The 24,193-nt window shown below is 37.9% G+C and overlaps 1 protein-coding gene across 2 annotated transcripts in view; it reads left to right on the top strand.

The window, feature by feature from the left end:
* SH3YL1 (SH3 and SYLF domain containing 1) overlaps positions 1 to 24,193 on the top strand; it is a 47,861-nt gene that overhangs the window by 17,687 nt on the left and 5,981 nt on the right. Inside the window, exons 5-9 of one of the 2 annotated variants that reach the window (XM_014948932.1) lie at positions 129 to 241; positions 2,796 to 2,924; positions 4,869 to 5,013; positions 5,650 to 5,722; positions 6,446 to 6,502. In XM_014948932.1, the coding sequence (XP_014804418.1) occupies positions 129 to 241; positions 2,796 to 2,924; positions 4,869 to 5,013; positions 5,650 to 5,722; positions 6,446 to 6,502 (517 nt within the window). Of the gene's footprint in view, positions 1 to 128; positions 242 to 2,795; positions 2,925 to 4,868; positions 5,032 to 5,649; positions 5,723 to 6,445; positions 6,503 to 24,193 lie in introns of both variants that reach the window. The other variant, XM_014948931.1, reaches the window with a different exon arrangement.

Below are 24,193 nucleotides of genomic sequence, written 5' to 3'. Positions count from 1 at the left end.
TCTAGTTTTCATTTGTGGAAGGAACTATCATCAATACTCCTACAAGTTTTCCTGCAGAATGGGAGATACTTCTCCCATGCTGTTCTTTCTTCTTAAAAAGCATAGTCCTTTTATTTGATATTTTGTAGGTTTCAGACTTAGTGATAATATTGAATCATGAAAGAGCAGTGGAAGCTTTTGCCAAAGGAGGGAATCTTACACTTGGAGGAAATCTTACTGTGGCAATTGGACCTTTGGGAAGGTGAGTAAAATGCCTTCCTAATAGGAGGTAGATTTAAACATAGGGTAGAATTAAATATTGCAGCTAGCTTTAAAAACTATATATATATGGTGACATGGCTTTTTTGATATATTACAAAACAACCTGGGCAACCTGTATGTTGACTGCACCTTATTGTTCTTGTAGTGTTAGACATTTTTAGTCACTTGTTGCTTTTTTTTTTTGCTTTGCTTTTTTTTTTCTTTCCTGATAAAGGCATTTATTGTTAGAAGGAAAGTGTTCTAAGACTTATTCTCTTTCTTCAGGAGACTGCTTGGCTAGGCTTAATAAAGAGCACAGGTGCTACTGTGCCTGACTCAAGTATTATTTTAATTAAGCTGTGGGTCTGTGCTGTCTGTCACCACAGATCTGCCTGACAATAAACAGAAAATACACCAAATAATTTCTTTTAAACCTCAAGTGGTTAAGCCAGTTTACTTTGAAGGATGAGATGATACAATCACAGAATAACTTAACTTGGAAGATCTCTCATTCAACCTCCTACTCAAAGTAAGGTCTGTTAAGACTTTAGATCAGGTTGCTCAGGCCTTTATTCTAGTTGAGTCTTGAAAAAAATCCAAAGATGGCGACTGCTTAGGCTTTGTGGGCAACCTGCTCTACTGTTCAGCTGTCCTCATGGTGACAGGTTTTGCCTTCCATTCAGTCAAAACATTTCTTGTTTTAATTTATGTCCATAACTTTTTATCCTTCTGCCATACACTGCTATAAAGAGCCTGGCTTCATGTTCTTGATTACCTTTTTGTAGATATTGAAGGCTGCTGTTAGGCTCTCTTCTCCAGGTTTACCAAGCCCAGTTGCCTCAGACTGTGCTCGTGTGCCTCACTATGCCTTTTTTTTTCTTATGATGAAGTTTTTACTGACTTAACTTTTTGTCTTTTCTGACAAAATAAAAAGGATAAGATGATACCTATCCCACAGATGAGAGAGATCTGTGAATGAGGGGAGAGCAGTGAATGTCATCTGCCTTGCACAGGCATTCAGTGTGCTGTCCTGCAAAATCTCTGCGTCCAAGCTGAGACATTATGGCCTAGGTGGCAGGGCAGGATAGCAAATAAGTGAAAAACCAGATCATCAGGCTTGAAGAATAGTGGTAAATGATTCATGTTGTACTCAGAAATGAGGTTTCTGTGGAATTCCTCATGAGACTATTCTGGGATCTCTCCTGCTTGATATTTTTATCAGTGACCTGGAGGAGCAGATGCAAAATATCCTTGTCAAGTTTGTGGATGACACCAAATCATGGGGTGCAGCCAGTACGCTTCAGAGTAGGGCTGCTCTTCAGAGCGATGGACCTAGAGAGTGAAAAGATCCAAAGAGAAACCTCATGAAATTAAACAAGCAAAAATGCTAAATTATACACTCTTGGTTGGATAAACCCTGTGCAGTTATGTGGGCAGGAGAAGGTGCTGGGGTCCTCATGGACAATAAGCTGAGCCAACTGTGCAAGCTGACAGAAAAGGTAGTGAACAGGCTAGGGGGCTGCATCAACAGAGCTGGAACCAGTAGATAAGGGAAGTGATTGTTCCTCTTTACTTGGCATTTTATAGACTCTGTCTAGAATATTGTGTCCAGTTTTGTCCCTGCAGTACAAGGGCGATGCTTGAGATGGACTTGAGTGAGTACAGTGAGTGGCTACTAAGGTGGCCAGGATCTTGGACCACATGAACAATGAAGCTGAGCGAGCTTGGCTTGCTTATTTAACCTGGATGAGAGAGGACCTTGAGGTCTTCTGTTCCCAGCAGGGGGTCACCAAAAACACAGACCCAAATGAGAGGCATGGCAAGAGAGTGAGAGGTGGTAGTCATAAATTGAAACAAGGAAGATCTGACTGGATATGAGAGAAAAAATTTTCAACATGGGTGTAATTGAGCACTGATACAGGTTGCTCAGTGTTGAAACTATGTCCTTGGAAGTCTTCAAAAACTGGCTAGACAAAGCCCAGAGCAACTTGATCTCAATTTGAAGTTGTATCCATTTTGAGCAGGACGCTGGACTGGCTGACTGCCTGAGGTATCTTCAAACCTAAATTATTATGTAGTCCTGTGTAAAACAGAAATTGTAATCTTTCAGTTCTACTGAGGTCTGATAAGGCCTCACGTGAAATATTTTGTGCACCATAAAATCGAGAACTATTTGGATATATTGAATAGAGTTCCAAGTCACCACAAACATAATCAGATCATTTAAAAACATGATTCAAACATGGTTAATAATTTTCAGACTTTGGAATGCAAGAGGAGGTCTAATGTGGAGCATTCAGATGAGACAACATTGTTCTGTGATTCAGAGGAAACCTTATCAAGCAATTTAATTACTTTGTACTTGGTCCTGCCTGAAATAAGAACTGAAAATGTATTTCAAATCTGACCCATTTGAATATATTCAATAGAGTTTGTAAGAACAGAGGGAAGTGAAGCTCTTGCTGACTTCTGGTGGGATTAAAATAGAAAGACAGTTGCTGTTCATGTTGCAAAGCCATATTGAAGAATGTCAACCAATTTTTTTTTCCTTCTAGAAACTTAGAAGGAGACGTTGCCCTGAGAAGCTCTGCTGCTGTCTATACATACTGCAAATCTAGAGGACTGTTTGCAGGTGTATCTCTGGAAGGAACCTGTTTAATTGAAAGAAAAGAAACAAATCGCAAGTAAGTTCTCTTCAAATCTAGAAGATTTGGTGAAGGCATAGTGACAAAATGAACTAGGACATTCCATTTGGAAAAAGAGTTTGTTGTGAAAACATGTTGCTGAATTTAGAGTTGCTTGAGGGCCAAGGGTTTTTTCAATTTAAACATCTTGCAATGGGTATTAAGATGATGCTGAATATTTAGAGATTATATAACTGTGGCAGGTTGACCTTGGCTAGCCACCAGATGCCAGCCAAGCTACTCTGTCACTCCTTCTCCTCAGCAGGATGGGAGGAGAAAAAATATGATGACAAGCTTATGGGTTGAGATAAGGGCAGGGAGATCACTTACCAATTACTCTCTCAGACAAAAAACACCCCTCAATTTGGGAATATTAATTTGATTTATTGCTTGTTAATCACACAGTAGGATAATGAGGAATAAGAACAAATAAAACAAAAAAGACCACCTTCCCCCCACCCCTCCCATCTTCGTGGGCTCAACTTCGTTCCCAGCTACTCCACCTCCTTCCCCTGAGCAGGGGGATGGGGAATGGGGGTTGAGGTCCGTTCATTACACCTTGTCTCTGTCACTTTCTTCCTCACACTTTTCCCCTGCTTCAGCATGGGATCCCTCCCACTGAGAAGACAGCCCTTCACAAACTTCTCCAACATGAGCCCTTCCCACAGCCTGCAGTTGTTCACAAACTGCTTCAGCAAGGGTCCTTTCCATGAGGTGCAGTCCTTCAGGAATGGACTGCTCCATCGTGGGTCCCTCACTGGGTTACAGGTCCTGCCAGCAAACCTGCTCCAGCATGGGCTCCTCTCTCTGTGGGTCTGCAGGTCCTGCCCAGGGGTCTGCTCCAGCACAGCCTCTCCATGGGCTGCAGGTGGATATCTGCTCCACCACAGACCTCCGTGGGCTGCAGGGGTCTAGCCTGCCTCAACATGGTCTTCACCACGGCCTGCAGGGGAATTTCTGCTCTGGTGCCTGGAGCACTTCCTCCCCTTCCTTCTTGACTGACGTTGGTGTCTGCAGAGTTGATTCTCTCACATGCTCTCACTCCTCTCTTCCAGTTGCTATTGGGCAACTTTTTTTTTTACCCTTCTTAAATATGTTGTCACAGAGGCACTACCACCATTGCTGATGGGGTTGGCCTTGGCCAGCAGCGGGTCCATTTTGGAGGCAGCTGGAACTGCCTCTATCTGATATGGGGGTAGCTTCTTGCATCTTCTCACAGAAGCCACCCCTGCAGCCTCACCCCTTACCAAAACCCAGCATGATGTTGTAGAAGATAGATATTGAGGTATTTGCTGTATAATGAGAAATATTATTTTAGGTCACTTGAAACAAACAAACCAAAAATCTGTTCGGAGTGTCACTGATTTAGAGAAAATACCTGGCTTATAGAACGCTGCTTCCTTTGTGCAGCCTGTTAAATTTAAAATCCAAGGAATCTCTGAGTGTCTTACACTTGCATGTTCTTGTGTTTATGAAAAATCTGATTCTGCTAATATCAGCAGAGACTAATGCTGATTCTAATGACAGGATGTCAGTAACTTTAGTGATCTACATTCATAAAATTGAGGTTCCAATGCATTAAGGAATTTTAGAACATCATTAAGGAATCTATTACAATGTTTTGCAAAAGTGGTGTGTGTTCCTTCATTTTGCTGTGTGAGTGGCTTTCAAATGATCTAGCTGATGCGTACCACGTGACCAGGAACAGAATATTGCCAGCGAAGATCATTTTGAAAGAAGGTGGTAGGTAGGCATTCAGGTTTGATACAATTCCCTATCGTTCCAAGTTTACAGCGTTGCACTAGTTTGTCATTGCTCAACAGATGATCAGTAGGAGAAATGCAGGGTCAGGGAGGAGGGGGAGAACATTTGCACGAGATGAATTTGTCTAGACATTGAAATGGAACAGTGGTCAAATACCTGGCATCTTTTCTTTTGTATCAGGTTTTACGGGCAGGATATTCGTGCTAGTGCCATCTTGCTTGGTGATGTGCCTTTTCCTACTCAAGCAGATGACCTTTATGAAATTCTAACATCCTTCACTGAAGTATATGAAAATGAAGAACAAAGAAATAACCCAGGAAAAGCTGTAAGGGAACAGAGAAGGGTTTGTGCACCTCTTTTTCATATAGGCTATTTCTGTTCCTGAACTGTTCCTAGTCAGCGGTAATGTTGATATTCATGTGGCATTTGTAACTTGTCTACTGGATTCTTAAACATACTGCAGATGTTGCATGTGAGTAATACATTCGTTCAAGTATTGCCCTGGTAGGCTCTTCTGGACAAGAATGTTGCTAGTTTTGCTTTGCATCCTCCAGAATAAGAAAGTATATCCTTGTTTTTATAATCGTGCATAATCAAATCTGAGGTGATGAATAGAGTTTGTTCAACTATTCCTAATCAACTTAATCTGCATATAATGCGCATACTAAGTTCAATATGGATATTCTTCATTTTTCTACTTTTTCTGTCTTCCATTCAAACAATCACATTTACAATATGATACTAAAACTGTAGAAGATATTTTCTTGTAGATGTTGACGTTACTTATAGAGATACTTTATAGTTGTGTATATAAACCTAGTTTTTTAGTTCATACAATTTCAATGGAGAAAGAGTGAAAATTTTATTTCTTTTCAGTGTAACTTGACATACCTCTAAGTTCTGAAGTTACAGTCTTCTTACAGATGTGATGCAACTTTTTATAAAAATTTTTGCATTTCAGGTAAATGACCCACCTGCTAGACCATCATCAAGACCAGAGCCACCTAAACCTACTGTTAGACCAACACCACCAGGTTAAAAACGTTTTGATAATCATTATTCTGTATATAAAATTAGAGCATTAAAGCTAATGAATTTTATGCAATTATTACAGTAATAACTGTCTCTATAAAAATATTTTGTTAATGTTCGTCCTTGGGCAAACACTGAAAGCATGTTGGGATAGCGCCATGACCGATGAAGGGTAAAGGTTTTGTTTGTTTGTTTTATATTAACAAACCTTTTCTCTCTGGCAGATTTGCTATAGAAATAGTGTTTGTGTAGTTGCAGAAGCATGTAATTGTTCAAAGGAAGCATTCATGTTTATTGGATATGTAGAAGACCCATAGTACAATGAAACTTAGTAAAAAGAACAGTCCAACTAGAAACTGCTAGTCCTACTTCTAGAAACTTCTGGTTTCTAGAAAACTTAGTTTCTCTTACAGGTTGTCATTATCTTTTAAAAGATAGAAGTATTACAGTAGAGCAGAGGAGGCAGAGTTTTGCTTCTATGACAGTTTATCTACCAAAGTGCTCTCACGGAAAGTGAGGCTTTACTGTGCAGCTCCTGTTGTTAACTAGATTTATTTCTCTGGAAATAAAGGATGTAAGACAAAGTCCTTATTTCTTTTTTCTGTACTGCTCATTAGATAACTGCAGTCATTTTATAACTATTGAACGTGTATTAGAAAAGCAGTATATTAAATATAACATATGTTAGTCTATCATATAACTTGCTACTTTATTTTCTCTTTCAGCTAAAAAGAATACAAACAAACTTTATCCTGAACTTCCAAATGATTATTCCTCTGTGGGTAAGTATTAAGCTTATTCATATTTTATTAATGCAGTGTGGAATCTGAGAAGTCCTAAAAGTACTTTGGAAGACATCTAACAATATCTGGCCATACGTATTTTTCTTTATTGTCCATGTGTTAAAATGAGATTCAGGTCTTGTATGCTCTCCTGAAAAATATTTCGTAAATGTGAATCTTAATCTGACTTTAGATTCCAACAATGATGTTCTTTTTCTGAACAGCAAAAGTTCTTTTGCTTTATTCAATGAGCTTGAAAAATGCACTGAAAGTAGTAAAACTGTTTTACATTACCACCTAATGGAAGTGAAAAAGAAAGCTGATAGAACAGGCTTGCATTCAAGTCCTTATGCAAGGTATTATAACTCCTGTTTTAATTAAAAAGTGCTTCCATGGGTCATATCTGATTTTGCTGGCGTAAACAGATTTCCATTGCAGTTACACTCCTTGAGGTTTTTGTATTGAGTTGTGATAACTCTGCATTATACTACAAAGATACTACTTGTTCATTGTTCTATTCCCATTCTCTTAAGTTTAAAGCAGTTGTAGCTCTAACGGATGAATCTTACTCTGTAGTATTCGCAATGTAACTCTTGGACTGCGGGGGCCATCATCTGGAAACTTGTGATCTGTTAGGAAAAGATTTTATCACAAAAGTAGTTATGTCCATTTGGCTGCTGTAGTGTTATCTCCCACCAGGTGTCCCATCATTCACAGGTGAAAAACTGTTAACTGTTTCAAAGTCACTGAAATATATTATTTCTCCCATGAAACATATTGTCCATTTTATAAATAAATGTTTTGGTGGTGTCTGCTAGATCAAAACCAAGATGAAAGCTTTCTATGTTACATATATACATGTTTATATGTGTGACTATGTACACAGATTTTTCACATACTGCATGCACCACTTGGAAATAAAATGAAACAAAAGATCTCTTTTTTTTTTACTTTTGAAAATGGTGCTAAAATCAAGCTTGATAATAGATCACAGTGAAAAGTCTATTTCAGGGAGAGTACTGTGATTTGACAGAGTATCTTAAGCGTGTTGTCTGAAGGCCCAAATCATGATTTTATTTTTAATTTCTTGGTTCATATTATTACACATTTTCACTAACAATTAAGATAGATTATATGTGTCATTATCTTTACTTTCTCATTCATATCTTCTTTCCATATATGCTGTTGATGCATGTTGTCTGTTGAGGAGACCAACGTAGGAGGATCTTAAGCTGAGCTGTTGATGTGACTCCTGCAGCTCAGAGACTTTCTGACAATCAAAATTTGCTGTTCTACTGTAGGACTTTTACCAGGAAAAGAATGATGACTCTAGGGATCTGTTCTCAGTAGCTGTCATCCAAAAAAAAAAAAAAATTATGTCTTCTGTCCATTAAAACTATATTTTCCATCTTACAAAACCCCATGCCAATTGAGAAGAGGTTTCTAAAGCAGTAGGAAAGGCTGGCACACACATTTGCTATATTAAAGGGAGTGTTACAGCATCACAGAATGATATGGGTTTGGAAGGGCCCTTTGGAGATCATCTAGTCCAAACCCCCCTGCCAAAGCAGGTCCACCCAGAGCAGGTTGCACAGGAACGTGTCCAGGTGGGGTTTGAATGTCTCCAGAGAAGGAAGACTCCACCACGTCCCTGGGCAGCCTATTCCAGTGCTCTGCCATCCTCAAAGTGAAGAAGTTTCTCCTCGTATTTAGACAGAATAGAACTTCTTATGTTCAAGTTTGTGCCCATTTCCTCTTGTTCTGTCTCTGGGCACCACTGAAAGAAGACTAGCCCTGTTCTCTTGACACCCTCCCTTTAAGTATTTATAGGCATTGATCAGATCCCCCCTCAGTCTTCTCTTCTCCAGACTAAAAAGACCCAAGTGTCTCAGCCTTTCCTTGTAAGAGAGATGCTCCAGGCCCCTGATCATCTTTCTAGCCCTCTGCTGTACCCTCTCCAGCAGTTCCTTGTTCTTCCATTCAGGTACAAGTGACAAGCAGAAATCTTCCAGAGCTGTCTGTTAATGGCTTTCAAGATTCTTTGAAATCAAAATGTAGAATCAATTAGTCTACTACTGAGGACTCCTAACGATTTCTAGAAATGTGCAAGCTTAGCTTTGAGGTGTGCAAGAGGCAGTAGGATATTGTATCACAGTAAGTTTTTATTTACCGAACAAGCTTGGCATGATATATTTTGCTTTCTATTGTAGATTGTACTTCTGTAGGTAACAGTTCAGATGCTGTCTGAATCCACAGAAGTACTATGTGTTTCTAAAAGCTAAAGAATTGTTATCACAAGAAAAAAAACAAGGTTGAAGTCAGCTCCCCAGAGTGTCTCAATACTGTAGCCTACATGCACCTTGTTTGGAAGCTGGGAAAGAGTTTCGGTCCCTTTCACATCAGTAACAAGAGGTGCAATAGGAGCCTTAAGGCCATACCTCCTGTCAATAACCCCTTCCTGCCTCTTTATAGCCCAGATGATTTCAGCAGAGCTGCCTAGTGGCTACGGCTCAGACTGGCCAGTCTTTATTGCAGGATTAGTTGCTGCAATGGATGTTCTGCAGTGATCTGAAAAAATGGTTCAACATTTTTTCCATCTTTCTACCTTAAAAAAAAAAAAAAAAAGGCATTTTTAGATAGCTAATCCAAGAGAGAATGTCACTAATCTTTACGAAGTTACATTTTAGGTGTAATGGCTGGTGCAGGGGTAGGTTTTGATGTTGAGCAACTAGCTTGTCTGGGTTGCCAGTCCTAAGGACTTGTTTTTGGGTGGGGAGGGGAGAGGTTGGCATTGTGTTATGAGGCTTTGGTTTTGCAACAGTTACAAAAGTAGTAGAAAGGTTGAAACATTAATTCTTCTTATTAGATGGAAGAAGAGCTGGTCTTGTGGATAAACATTTTTAATTATTTTATACGGACCTGAATTATCTAGATAGGTAATGTAATATAACCAATTTCAAATGCAAGAAGAATGTTAAATGAAAAACATGTTTTCCTAAACTGATAATGTGATACTTGAACTCAGATGCAAGTAGATTGTTTTCATGTAACTGAATAATACTTAAGGTAATGCATTTAGTTGTAAAATGAGGTTCAGTATTGCTTTAAAACATTTCCTGAAACTTGGAAATATGACAAATTTTATTTAAAAGGTGTCTGCAAATTATTATTATTTTTACAATTCTGGAAAAAAACCAAAACCACCCTAATAGCTGATAGGGTTGTTGTGATTCAATGAAGTGTGAAGTTTCTACAGTGTTAGAGATTTTTCTTGAGAGTGTTCAGATAAAGAAATTATATTTTCTTATCAGTGTGAAAGTCCTTGCCTCCTCCCTTACTAGAATTAGGGATTTGCAGCTTCATTTTTCTACTTCTCTCCTCTACGTCGTACAATCTAATAAGTGCTGACTGGTCCTTCCAAGCCCTGTAGCCACGATCTAGCTTTACTTTATCTGGATAGAAGGTTTCTGCAGAGTTCAGTTCCACATCTGTAATGTAAATGACCTGTGGTTCTTTAGTTGGACTACTTGGGCATTGTAGACTCAGGAGAAGTTTATTTTATTAGGATAATTTTTTTAGATACATTAGGTTGATACTGCCACAGTAGACTATCTAATCCTAGATAATAGTTTTTAATCAGTTTTATGATTTGTAGTTATTTCTGCTTGGGGATCTGCCATGGAGCAGTAAGTAGTCAAAACTGTAGATATATGGTTACTTGACTTGCCCATCTGTCCTCTGAACAGTTTGCTGAATACTATACAATTCTGGAAACGTCGCAGTGATGTGGTTTCCCAACTGAACTGGTAGCAGCAGGAGTAGTGATCTGCTAGTAAAAGCAGGAGCTGGGTTAAAGTGAATGTTGGTGAGAACTGAATCATTAACAGCCAATTTGTTCAGAATCAGAAGTTAGTTACTCTTTTTCACCTTTTCTTTAGCTCAGCTAATCAGAAAGGGATAATCAGGAAATGGATTTGAGGCAGGAATGGGGATGAAAATACAAAAAACATTTTCTGTCCAAATGCTGTTCTTTCACAATTACCAGAAATCATCATGGGCTTGAGTTCTCTGGCCTCGAAAACGTGTACTGCTAAGTGTTTCATTCTGCCTCTGCTCAGTAATGTGTTCCCTTTCAGGAATTTTTATGAACAAGAGGGTGAGTCTATGGCTAAAATATTGTAAGATGAAATGCTCACTGAAAACACAACAGCAGTTCTTTTTGTAACAGTGCAAGTGTTTTGTCATGATTAGGAGAAGGTAATGATGCTGTTTGCATCTTTTAAGCAGTTGTGTGATTTGCTTAAGAAGCTCATAAGAACTTCTGCCTTTAAAGGGTTTTTTAAGATTTCTCTCAGAAACACTGGCTTTCTTACCTTCCACAAGTACTTGAACTATTTTTAAATCTGATTTTATCTTGGGTAAAATGTGTGCTTTTTTTGAATTTTCAACTGAATAAATTATCTATCTGCAGACATTGAACTCTTAAGACTTATGTGGTGCATAAAATTACCACACCCAAATTTGATTACAGTAAACCAAACCACAAAATAGGAATTGTAACTATTTCAGCAGAAACCTTTCATTTCGAAAAGAAATATGGAAATATTAACAGATTGTTACTGCTCCATTATGCATATATTTATATTCTTATGTATTGAAAGAAGTGCTATATCAAGCCTACTGATGAAGACACAGAAACAGATGAGAAATTTGTCACCGTTTTTAAGAAGCTAAAAAAGCCTCCTTCCTTCAGTGATGGTCTGAGTGATTTGTCAATCTCGTTATTAAAAATTCATGCCTTCTCATATGAATTTGTCTGCAGCTTTTAGACAATAATGTTTGTTGTGGCTTTCTTCACTATATTAAAGAGCCCTTTCTTACCCAGAGGGTTCATACCCTCTTGTTCCCTTTGAAACACTTGTGCTGTAATCAAATCACTTTTTGATCTTCCTTGATCTTTCTTTTGGTTGCTAAACAGATTGATGAGCTCTTTGTCATAAGTCGTTATCTCTTTCCTCTCAAATTTTAAATAGGGCTACAGATAGCAAATCCTGAGATCAATAAGATTTGGGCTTCAAAAAGGAATAATGAATGTGGACTAAATACTGGTTCTTACCTTTTCTATTACTTATTTGGTTTAACCTTCTTATATATTCCTACTCTGTCTTAAAACAGTTGAGGCAATATCAGTGTGTTTTGATCAGGTGGTACCATAACGTTGTGGTAAACTTTGTTTGTCAAAACTAAATCCCTCTTGGAGATACTGCTTTTCATAGTTATGGTTCTGCAGGAATCGGTTCTTTCCCAGTTCCCTATAATTTCAGGGGTAATCTCAGTTTTTCATTCAGTAATCTATGAATGGCAGATGGTTCAGTAGATCTATGAAAATCTGTTTGCTGTGAGAATTCCAGGACAGATTTTCATGCTTCCTGAAATGTATTTTGTCAAGGAAACTTGAGGGTCTGTATGTGAATTTCTTTTTGTTGGTACATATGGGTTTTTTTGTGGCCAGTTAAAAACATGTTAACTAAGCCAATGCAATTCCAGGGAGTAAGAATCCATAGACTGCTTCTGATGTAAAAAGCTTAAAAAAAATAAAAATCTGTTTTGCTGCTCTCTGAGGGCAATGGCATCATTTTTACTTGTGACTTTGCCTCCCGTTTCACTTATTTTACTTGCCCACCTGCTCTGCAGTTCAGTTTCCTTATGACCTTGTTCTTTTCAAACTTATGACCTTGTGATTTTTAGAGCTACTACCCTGTAGGATAATATTGATCAAACTCAGGGAAAAGACAAAATGTAACCTGGAACATGAACACCATTCTAGCTGTCTCTGCATTAATTAGTACCTTTAATTACATGTACTTCTGAGCTTGTTTAAACACAGTGTAGTGAAACAGTGGAATTTTTCGTTAGAGCTGCTGAAAGAGAGCATCACTCGATGTGCTTGCAACTTTAAAATAGGCTTGCTTTGCTAAATGTGTATTGAGGGAATTGCTTTATTTCTCTGCTATGCTTCTCGTAGTCTTAACAAAACTATTACTATTTTGGAACAACTCAAATTTAACTGGAAGTCTAAAATGCAGCTATTTATAACAGCTGTGCAGTTCCACATTTAGAAATACCCACTGACAAAAAAATTCTGACAACTACACTGTAAGAAAAATCTAAGTGTGCCCAAATCTCCTCTCCATGAGTGACTTTCAACTTGGGCACTTTTATTGTAATTAAGACTAAGCACCACAATAGTAAAATAAAAGTATTTCACCATTTTTAAGCCACTAAAATTCAGGTATCTATGTGGTCTAAGGCTAACTTTTCCCGGTGTAATACCTGAATTTTTGCTTTTCCTTTGGTGTCAGAAAACAAATGCTTAAAGTCTGTCTTTCTAGAATATTGTCAGTATTGCAATTTTTGCTTCTTTCTCTGTTCTGGATCAAGATAATTTAAAATGGCGTCATCGTTCTGAAGATTCATTTGTGCACTTGCATTGCAGTGAAAATGAATGAAAAGTTTTTAACTTTTAGTTAAGTAAGATTATAAAATGTTTTGTGTGCTATGCTATTTGCATAGACCTGGAAGGGAGAAGAAATCCAAGGGATTCTTTTTTTAAGGATGGAGGAAGACTCCATGGCTCACAATGAGGGGAAAAACGCATTTTTCTTTTGAACTGGAAATGAAATCATCCATGGAAACATGATTTATTTCTGTCACTGAGGCTGACTGATATTTCAGAAATGTTGGCCCTGAGTCATTTTCATAGGCATTAGACGGTACCCTTTTAAAAATCTGTTCATTAATGGGGGTATGAGAACTCGGAGATAAATGGAATAATCCACCTCATGGAGAGCAGATAAAGGAAGCCATTCTTTCAGTTGAATTCCCCATATTTTCCTGTGATATTTCTGTGCTGTTACTCATTCCTTGTAGATAAGGAATTTAACTGGTTAATGAAATTGTTCTCCCATTGTGTGTCTTCATGGGGAAGGGGAGTACACATTTTTCATGGTGAATAAAAGATACTGATTTCAATAATTAAATGAAAACTGGATAAAATAATTCAAAAAACCCAAACTTGGATGAAATCAAAATGTGCATATTCCTTTAGCTGCTGTGGATGCGTGCTGTGTATTTGGAACTGAAAAGAAGCCACTTTTCATTCTTCAGTTCATGAATTACTCCTTTTTCCAAAAAAGGCAGAGATTTGCTGTGGGATCAAGTAGAGCTATTTCACATTGTAAGCAAGAACCCTGATCAAGCTGTGCAGTAATCTGTTCCTTCTATGCGACAATTTGAGGAGGTACTCTAGCAGATTATGAACTGTAAAATCAATAAGACAGCTCAATGTGACTCATAGACATTTATTTTAGAAATTTTTTACAAAGTGAGATATATGATGTATCTGTCATAATCTTTCATTACATTGTCTACTAATTTAGTAAACATGAAGAAGTTAACCACCTGGAAAGTAACTACCTTTTGTTTGTTTGTTTTTAAGAGTTTTAGCTAAGCTTGATCTATTTTTGTAGTTTTCGTGGCAAGGCTTGTGACATGTTTATATTTAGTTACCGGAAAAATAAACCATCCATCTGGTGGTCCCCCCCAGTATTAATTTTCTTGCTATTATGAGCTCTTTCTTAATACTAACCAAACCCAGGAAATCCCAGGAAATGATTTTTGAGACTATTTTTATCTCTGATTCACTTTTACTAGGATCGTACTATTATTATCATGAATGTAATAAGTCAGATAATCAAGTTGCTTACAGCTTATGTTGTGGCAAGCTGAGGGAAAAATATGTAGTATGCAGGACTACACTGGTCATAATGAAACAAATAACTTACTGCCTATAATCAGCTAACTCAAAATATAACACGGCACAGAGAGATTGAGGTCAGACGTGCTAGGATGGAATTGGGGCCTTTCTGATGATCACATGCATTGGCAGAGAGAGCTGTTATGCTAAATATGAACCAGACATACTGGCATAGGGAGCAGTATTTTTTCAGGGCATTTTTTAATGATTTAAAATAAAAATTAGGAAACTAGACCTAAATCATTGGAAAATCTCAGTGCAATCTATGCTTATTTTTGAAGTGTAAAGCACAATTAAGGTGATAATTCTGATTCACAACAGTTAAAATGTGAAATTGTTAATGTGAACATATGTTAAAATGTTAACATGAAAATGTTAAGAAGTATAGGCTAAAGTCTTTTGTCTGAGGCCCTTGTAAAGCATACAGCTTAATGTTTTAGCATTTTTATGAAATACATGCTTAAAAAGTTGTTTCAGAGCTGTGTACTGCATTAGATAGTGTTTTCTTTCCGTATTGTTCAAGTAGTACAACAAAGGCAAATTTAAATTGCTTTCCTATCTATTTATCTAGAAAAGCCTTTGGGAGTATGGGAGCTTCTGCTTCATTAATACTAATAGAAGCCAAACAGGACTTTTAAGAACCTCAAGAAAGTGACAGATATACGGGATTTCTATCCAGACTGTGGCAAAATGCCCTGTGTTTGATTGATTTGAGATGAAAGCTAACACCAATTTGAGAAATGGAGATCATTTTGCAGTAATGGTAGGGTGATGCTTTACGGATCCATCTTGATAGCAGGGACAACAAACTTCACTATATCTGAAAACTGCATGTTTGAGAACATCCTGTCTTTCACATAGTCCCCGAGACTCCCCTTATCTCTGGTGAGAGGCAGGAAGGAGATGGGAGGAAATTCTGTGTATCTGTTCCTAGAAGCATACTGAACATCTACTTTCTACTAAGTGCTAAGGGAAGGCTCTGATAATACTTTCCTTTTTCATGTACCCCTCTTCCCTCTTTCCTCTCAGTGGTGCATGTTTGTGTTCTTAGCAGATCCTTTGGTATTTAACGAGGAAAGTGTCAAAAGAGGATAAAAAAAAATAAGAAAATAGAAAACTGCTGGCAGAAAAATCTGCTTTAATGTTTGTTGCACATTGGACAAATTTGAGTTAGTGGCTGAATCCCGTCTGCAAGACAGAATTTCATCACACTTGAACTAAGAGGTACTTTTTTTGCAAATGTGGTTACTGTAAGCTTTTTCTTTTGAAGGAGCATCTACACATCCAGTATTTCACTTGACCTAAAGGTACATGTAGCATTGCATAATTTCATAAAAGTATGAAGAATCCTGTCAATATTGTTCTTAAATTTTAGCTGAAAATTGCAGAACTGTTTATTGTTTCATTTCATGAACTTTGTCATAACTGTGTACTTTTTGCTGGACTGATGTAATGAGTATTCAGTGAAAGTTGGCTGTGCCAGCCTGGGAAGCATAATGTGAGCACAGGTTGAGTCATGGTGGCAGTCCAAGATGCTTCATGCTCATGAGGGTGGATGTTGCAAGTTTCAACAAGTAATGCTTCCATGGAAGGTTGAAAAAATTTTCAATCAGTATTTCACAGAACATTACCCTAAGAAACTGACAGAAACTGCAGTAGAATTAAGTTGGGTTTTGAATCTGACAGTACGTAGATTTGAGAAGCAAAATGCAAAGACCGTGTATTCAGGTTGAGATGTTAACTCTGTATGAGTAGAGGAAACATGGAGAAACTTGTCAACATAATAAAAGATCTGCAAATCATTTCTAAATTGTCAGTCTGACCTGCATAAAACAGTGGTCAGTTCTCGTTACTGTACTGTGTTTTTCAGAATATGAAGGGTATGCTAGCATTGCGTCTCAGCTTTTGCAGTATGATTTCAGCACAGGCATTATTTGCATTAATGTAGTCTTAAACATAATAAAGCCCTTGACATTGATATAGTTTATTTGACCATTTCAGTTTGAATGAAAATGTAGATGTTTTTTGAAAAGACAGAAAAATCCAAAAAGTAATCAGCAAAAGTACTGTTACGGAATTGACTCTTGCAAGCAGGAGGTGGTTTTTTTTATATCCTAAATATCAAATACATCCACAGATGCTTGACAAAAAAGGCGCTTCTTTAATGCAAAAGCTGAGTGTGCTGAAACAAAGATAGAAAGCGTTCCATCAGCAGATGAAGATGATGAGCCAGCATGTTCCCTAGTAGGCCAGAAACTCAAAAACAGTGAAATATGTTTCATACTGAATGAGCTTAATTTGCACAGTAACTTAAACTTTAAATATAGTCAGGTCTGTTTGAATAGTGATGAAACCACCAGTTTTGTTTGCTGGATGTGACACTGTTCAGTAGTGATACAAGTTAGTGACATGGAAGCTGCTTTGGAATGGTCCATTTCCAGCTTATATAGAAGAGGTCAAAGATATGTGAGCCTTTTTCTGGGGTTTGTGAGTCTATTATAAAAGTGTGTATAATACCTCCATTCCATGCATAGGGATTTGCAGCTGATGATGAATCTGTTGAGACTTCGGAGCAAAATTGAGGGTAGTGTACATTATATGGAATATCTATGGCTCACTTGGCTTTGTAGTGGCTTTAACAACAAGTATTAAACATGGAGTAGTGTTTTCCAGCCACTATTTCTTTAGTAATAGAGAAGGTAGTTTATTATAAAGTTATTCTGGAAATCAACTGGAGGGCTTTGCAACACTGGAAGCCTGGGCAAAGTACCTAGTTGAAGTAATGTATAATGTCTAGCTCTGCGGCAGATTCAGAAAATAGTATTTGCTGAGACGGTTCCCGTAAGAGTGGAAGAGGGCTTAACATTTGGGTTTGCACTCCTTTCCAGGACTGGGGTGTCCATTTAGTACCGAGAGCTATTAAAGTGTGTAGTTCCTGGAATGACACTTCCTTGTGTCGTAATATCGAGGAATGGCCTTCCTTGATATTATCTGAGGTGCCTTGCACGTTTTGAAATTGCCTTAAATCTACAGTTGCTATAACAAAACAGACATCAGGTCTTCTGGATATAAGGCACTTCTTGGCCTGTAGGTTATTGTAGGCTAGAACAAACCAACTGGTGTCTGTCCTCCCTCTGCAGAGCAGGTTTCTGTAGGAAACCTGATAGGAAAAATAGACATTTAAAAGGTACTGCTTTACTGCACTGTGAGTTACCCCCAAAAGTCCATCCTTGTTTTCTTAGTTACAAAGATGGAATTGCTTTCAGATTTCACTGTTAAACTTAATTACTTTGAGTATCTTAAGAAACTTTTTTTTCAGAAAGTGGAGAAAGACAAGTGGTTTTGTTTACTTACCCAAAAGGAGCCGTAGTTAGTGGGAAAACAACAGCTAAAGCAAGAGATTATTTCTTCTGAGCATGATTTGCTGAATATCATGTCTCCTGACCTTTGATCAGATGAGCATTATTGGAGATTAATTGGATCAATGGTAGCATATGACATACTTCAAGTATCTGTACAGAAAGATTTATGCTTATATCTGATTATAGCAGATTAGTACCTGTAGATATAAAATGTCAAATCTACCGTGCATATTTAGGCCTTCCCAAACATCTGTTCAGTGAGATCTGAGGTTGTTGTTTTGTGTATGCTGAGGGTTTTTTGAGGTGAGTCTACGGTTAAAAAACAAAATAAAAAAGTCCATTAGGGAAATTAGTAGTTTAATATGGATAGGACATTTGAGATTTCACTTGTGAGATTGAACAAATGCTTGCTTTGTAACTTGTTCAGAAACAACTAAAATGAAATTTGTGAGTAGATATGTCTGTTCTGCTCTAGAAGTGAGAAAACCCTTTCTTCTTAGGTTAAAGGCTGAGAGGTGTGGGCTAAGAATGTGGAAGATCAAGCACATCAGGTTGAAAAAAGAACAGATCTGTAAACTGATGTGATTCAAGAACTGAAATTATTTTCATGACTTCTAGTATTTAGAATACAGTTGGGCTACTATTTTTCTTTCTGAATATAACTTTTGTTCTAAATAGGCATTAGCAGATGTAATATTTTGTTGCCATACAGGACCTGAAAAGTCTTTAAAGATAGAACAGTTGTCACTTTCCAAAGATGTTGCTGCTCTAAACCAATTGCCAAGCATAGGGAATGGTAAGGCCTGAGAACAGACATTGCCCAGTAAGTGAATCTTAACATTATAGGGTATTTTGTTTCAGTTTATCATGACATCGTAACCTAGGCAATCCAGTAATCTGATTTAACTTTCATGCAGTTTAGCTGTGAACTCTACATCACCTTTGTGGGTCTGAGCCCCAGCTTTGAGCCAAAGTTCACATTACCCAAGCAATATTTGTTGGAAACTACTTATGAATAGTAAAGCCTCAGAATTCAAATATCTTCAAAGCATGGACGATTAATTGCATTAAACTTCTACATCCATAAAACATTACAAAGTACAACTATATGACTATACCTAATGAGGTCTTAATCTCCAACATGCCAATTTTCCAAAAGTCTCATGGAATAAAATCCTATATCTGTCATGTTTCTATTGTTGCATGTAGTCATAAAGTGGTTATTTTGAGGCAATGTTGTTTCAGTATTTTATGACATCACTGTGGAATTTTTTTTCCACAGTGATGTCATAAAATCCTGATACGTCAATGAGCCCGTACTTTTTAATAAGGAAAATGCCTAATATATACAAGAGATTTTTCAATTTGAGGAAATATTCAAAATGTTAGTTACATCCATTGCAGGTCTTAGATTTTCTATTTCAGTAGAAGAACGCTGTTTTCTGTTGCGGTTTTCATCATTTTGATTGCTTTCTAAACTCTGAGTGGAAAAATTAGTTGTAACAAAAAAGATTTTTTTTTGTTTTATGTGTGCATGTAGTTAGTAGTAAACATACAATTATGTACTTTTGAAGCTTTATTTCTTTACATCATACAATATCTTTTTCTGTTTTCATAGGTATTCTGTGATTTTTTTGACTGTTATCATAACAAATGAAATAGTTTCCATTGTTTAGTTTCTAAAGAGGCAAGTTTAGTGACATACATGCATGCTTTCAGACAACTGAACTATTTCTAAGATTGTCTTTGTTGATATTTTAAAAGTGCGTCTTCAATTGTTTCTTTATTCTTACTCATTAGAGTGTGGCACAGAATTGTTACGATCAAAATCACTGTTAATTCACATATCTTGAATTTAAAACTAGTATTCATTTTTGTTTTAAAACTCTTACTTAAAAGTAATTACAAAATGTAGTGGTGACGTAAGACATGAGATCCTTAAAATTAAAGGATTGAGCAGCTTGCAGGAAGCTGGCATGTAGGAATAATTAGTAGTTTCCTCAAAAATCCAGCACTAAGCCTTATATCTTTCCTCCACCCACTCCCTCTCAGTTCACTTCCGATGCTTCTTTGACTATCCCTGACACAATTCACCTAAGAAATCAAATCTCTGTAGGGCATAACTTTATGTTCATAAGTTATGTTTCATAGCTCATGTTTTACATAACAGTTCAGAAATAGACATAAAATATAACAGAAACCAAGAGATTAAGTTCAGATGTAATAAAAGGTGGATACTCCCCAGTATGACTGGTCATCTATAACCAAGACATCGGATTTGCCTCGTTCTTGAAAAAGGTGCTGGATCACTGAGACTTCAGTAGTTTTGGCTTCATAATTCTTTGGAGAAAAGAGAGCTGAAGAATTTGCATTGTATCAGACAACATACCATCCAGTTTCTCTATATATGTTGGTGGTCCAGCACACAATTGATGTTTTGACTTCAACCTGGTTAATGCTGTTCTTAATTGTTTTCTAAATTAATATCAACAGGTCAGTTTTAGGCTGGTTTCCTTAGTCTCTTTGAAATAGCTGCACCGTTTAATTCCTGTGCTGCTATTTCTTCTTATGGTCAGGGAACAGATAAAGGCACTAATCACAAAGACATCTTTATTTTCCCTCTCAGCTTTGCATCATTCTAATCTTCTGTTTGCTAGCTTCCTTTTTATTTGTCTTTGGTAATCTTGGAACAGGTTCCATTATTGTACACAGGGACCTCTCTCATTTCAAAATCTACTAATGTTAAAACAGTTTATAGAATTGATGACTTTCCATAATCATGGATTAATGATCATCAAACTAATGAGTAACATCTGTGTTCAATATTTTATTATGTTGAATTCTAATATGGCTTTGGGTTTCAAGTTCTGGGATTTGGAATACATCCATTCATTATTCAAAGCCTGTATCTCTCTATATTGAAGTTTCTTTATGTTATGTACACATCCCCTTTATTTTGATGTCTCTGAATCTCCATTGTTAGTTTTTGTAACTTCATTTGATCACTTAGCTCTGTGTTGTCTAGTTTTATCACCTGTTCTGCAGCTTTGGTTCAGCTGAAAGAGCAGCTCCGCTACATCACTAATACCTCTCTCATTCTTCTACCTCGGCTTCCTGTGGCTGTTCCTCCAGTGTTCTCCGCTCTCCTTCCCATTCCATTTTTTTCTTTGCTCATTTCTTCATTCATGGCTGTCTCCTCATCAAAAAATCTGTTCTGACAGTCTCTTGTGTGGATTCATTCCAAATTTGGGGGTGGCTTTTTTTTTGTTTGTTTTGCATTCAGAAATAAGTCCATGATCTCCACAAAATGAGTTCTCTGTTCCTTCAGTTCTGTAACCCTTCTATTTAAACAGCTCTGCCCTTAATGGTAGCGTGCAAGGTGTCAGTTACCTACAGGCCTCTTACTTGGTGGTAATAATCTGTTTACTTATTTTCAAGAAAAATTAGGTTAAATTGAATAGATGTGGAGAAGAATAAGTACAATGAGTGGACCAAGGAGTCACTGATGTGAGATGGCTACATTATTTTTAGTGTAACAGTCTGAAGGTTTGAAAAAATATTTTTTGACTATAAAGGCATAAGGAAATTAAATGCCAAAAGGAAAGGTTTCAGCCAAAGGCCAATGTCAACAAACAAAAAAATAGATGGAAACTAATAGTGAATTACTTGAAGCTGGACATTAACAACAGTATCTTACCGACTGGGGGAGTACAGCTCTGAAATAGCCTCCACAGATGACTAATAGGTGCAAAAAGATGAGTGGCCAAAAAGGTGGTTTAATGTCTGGCAACACACCAGACTCCAACCTGCCTCAGAGAACATGTTTTATTTAGTTACACGCTCCCAGTCTCACCTTTGTGGAGGTCTTGCATTACTGGATCATTCTATAGATCCTAACCAGTGTCTGTCCCATCTCACCAGTCCATACTGGGTATCTTTTAGGAGGATACTGATACAAATATGATGGTTCTGCTCAACCTCAGTTCATACCTTCTCTAATCGTTACAGATTTCACAGATGTAGAAGATTCTCATTGTTTTATCCCGTCTACCTGTATGTCCCAGGTATTCATCCAATCTTCGCATTTCTTTTTGACCCTTAAACTCTAAATCTCCTCTAGCACTATCTCTTCCCAGTGTTAGCATCTCATTCTCTTCCATCTTATTAAGCCCATAGTTGATCATATTGCTGCTATCTAATCCTCTTTTATCTTGTTGTTTTGTAGTTGTTAAGTACTATGCTGGACCCTCTTTAAGCCTGTTTCACTTGCTTCCAGTTCAAGCCATTGAGTCTGTCTGTCTTGATAGATTAAAAATTGCCAGGGAATGTGCTTGGGCACTGAAACTTTATCATTTATTCCATTAAATTGTTAGCAGGTTCCTGGTATGATTTTGAGCTGGGAAAGGTAGTGGGCCGTCTAGTAATTTGGAAGTTAGCATGTGCCAGAGACTGTCCCCAGCAGTCAATATGAATGAAGATACTCTTATTTGGAGACATGGAATTTTATGGCATGGCCAGGGTCAGACTGGCAGTGGGTCTCGGTACTGCCCCATTCCCTGGTGTAAATGTAACTGTTACTTCTGAAATGCTGGTGACCACTTTATAACCACATATTTGAAATTGCATTCCATCCTCCCTTAATCTGATAGATAGATAGATAGATTGTCATCTTTTGTTTTCTTTGATAATATGTGTGCTCACTGAATTACATTGCTGGGCTATGTCTATAATTTCCTTTACATCTGTATTTCCAGTATGTCACTGAGAAGGTGCCTTTATCAGCTATTTTTTTAAGATTTCCCAGCTAGCTAGTCTTTGTCCCTTTTCATTTGCTAGATATCTGGAGACAAGTCATAACTATCTTTGTTCCAGATCCATCTCTTCCTGCCTTACTCTGATAGTCCTTTGTTAACTAATTATGAATTCAAGATAAAAATACTCAAACAGAATCTGAAACTGTTGCTGACCACTGCAGAGCATGTGTGATCTCCAAGTTGAATTTCTCCAAGCTGAATTTCTCATTTTTTAAGCAATGAGTCCTATAAATTGTTCTCTGAATACTGTTTCAAAGATGCAGCCTTTGAGTCTCCACTTCTGTCCAGGCTTTTGTCCTGTTATGATTCAATTGTTGCAACATCCTTCTCTCTGACCTTTGCAAATTCAATATTCCTTTACTCTCATCTAGATTCAGTTCTTGCTTCAAAGTTAATTTACTGCCCTATCACTTTCCCTGTCTGTTACATTCCTCTACTGACTCTTGGGTTACGTATGTCTGAGCTCAAACAGGACCAAAAGCAATCACTGCCAGATCCAGCTTTTGTCCCATTCTTGTTGAGTATTACGGGTTGAAATTAGTGGTTCACCTACCTACTTCAAAGTAGTAGAAAAAATTAACAAACATCTGAGGTTTCTAAATGCAACCTCAGATAGTTTCAGTTGCACTTCCAGGCATGCATGCTTACCAAGGATTATGTGTTCAATATATGCAAGGATTATGTATTCAATGTATGTTCAATCCCCTCTCACGGGCAGGGCGGGTTATGGGCACACACAGTCTGTTCTGGCAGTGGCACAAACCTCTTGCTGGAGATGTGGCTACTGCAGATCCCTGCGTGCTCCTGCGCTGCCCTGGCTGGGCACAGGCCAGTCGCAGGGTCTGACAGGGAGGCTGGTCACCTCTGTCCGGCCTAGACAGAGGTGATGCTGGCAAGGTGATTTCCATTTGTATCAAATTGGGTTTTGATTACTGCTGTGCCTGTCTCCTCTGCTTCGGGATTATGTGTTCAATATATGCAAGGATTATTAGGATTACTACTGCAGATCCCTGCGTGCTCCTGCGCTGCCCTGGCTGGGCACAGGCCAGTCGCAGGGTCTGACAGGGAGGCTGGTCACCTCTGTCCGGCCTAGACAGAGGTGATGCTGGCAAGGTGATTTCCATTTGTATCAAACTGGGTTTTGATTACTGCTGTGCCTGTCTCCTCTGCTTCGGTCACTGGGCACTACTGAAAAGAGCCTGGCTCCATCTTCTTTCCACTCTCCTTTCAGGTATTTGTAGACATTGAACCTTCTCTTCCCTTGGCTGAACAGTTCTAGCGCTCTCAGCCTTTCCTCACAGGAGAGATGCTCCAGTCCCTTCATCATCCCCATGGCCCTTTGCTGGACTCTTCAGCATGTCCATGTCTCTCTTGATATGCTGGTAGCACTTTGCCTAGTGCAGCCCAAGATACTGTTTGCTACCTTCGTTGCAATGGCATGTTGCTGGCTCAGGTAAAGCTGTTTAATCAAGTTAATGGTTCTCTTCCTCTTTAACATGTCCAGTTGGGGCCTGATAATAGTCTTCCTTTTTAATATCATAATTTGGGGCAAACATCCTTCAGGCAGTTTAGTATAACCAATGTATGTATACACACAGAGTATTTACTCTCATGACCACACCTTGTCAGGTGGTGTTGTCCAGACCATTTGCTAAGGGTGGCTGTTAAAATCTCCTGTAAACAATTCCTTGTTGCTGGC

Source organism: Calidris pugnax, unplaced genomic scaffold (genome assembly GCF_001431845.1).
Source record: "Calidris pugnax isolate Ruff unplaced genomic scaffold, ASM143184v1 scaffold141, whole genome shotgun sequence".
In the NCBI taxonomy this organism is placed as follows: domain Eukaryota; kingdom Metazoa; phylum Chordata; class Aves; order Charadriiformes; family Scolopacidae; genus Calidris; species Calidris pugnax.
Note: the sequence above shows the minus strand (reverse complement) of the source record. Positions and strands in the feature narration are given on the sequence as shown.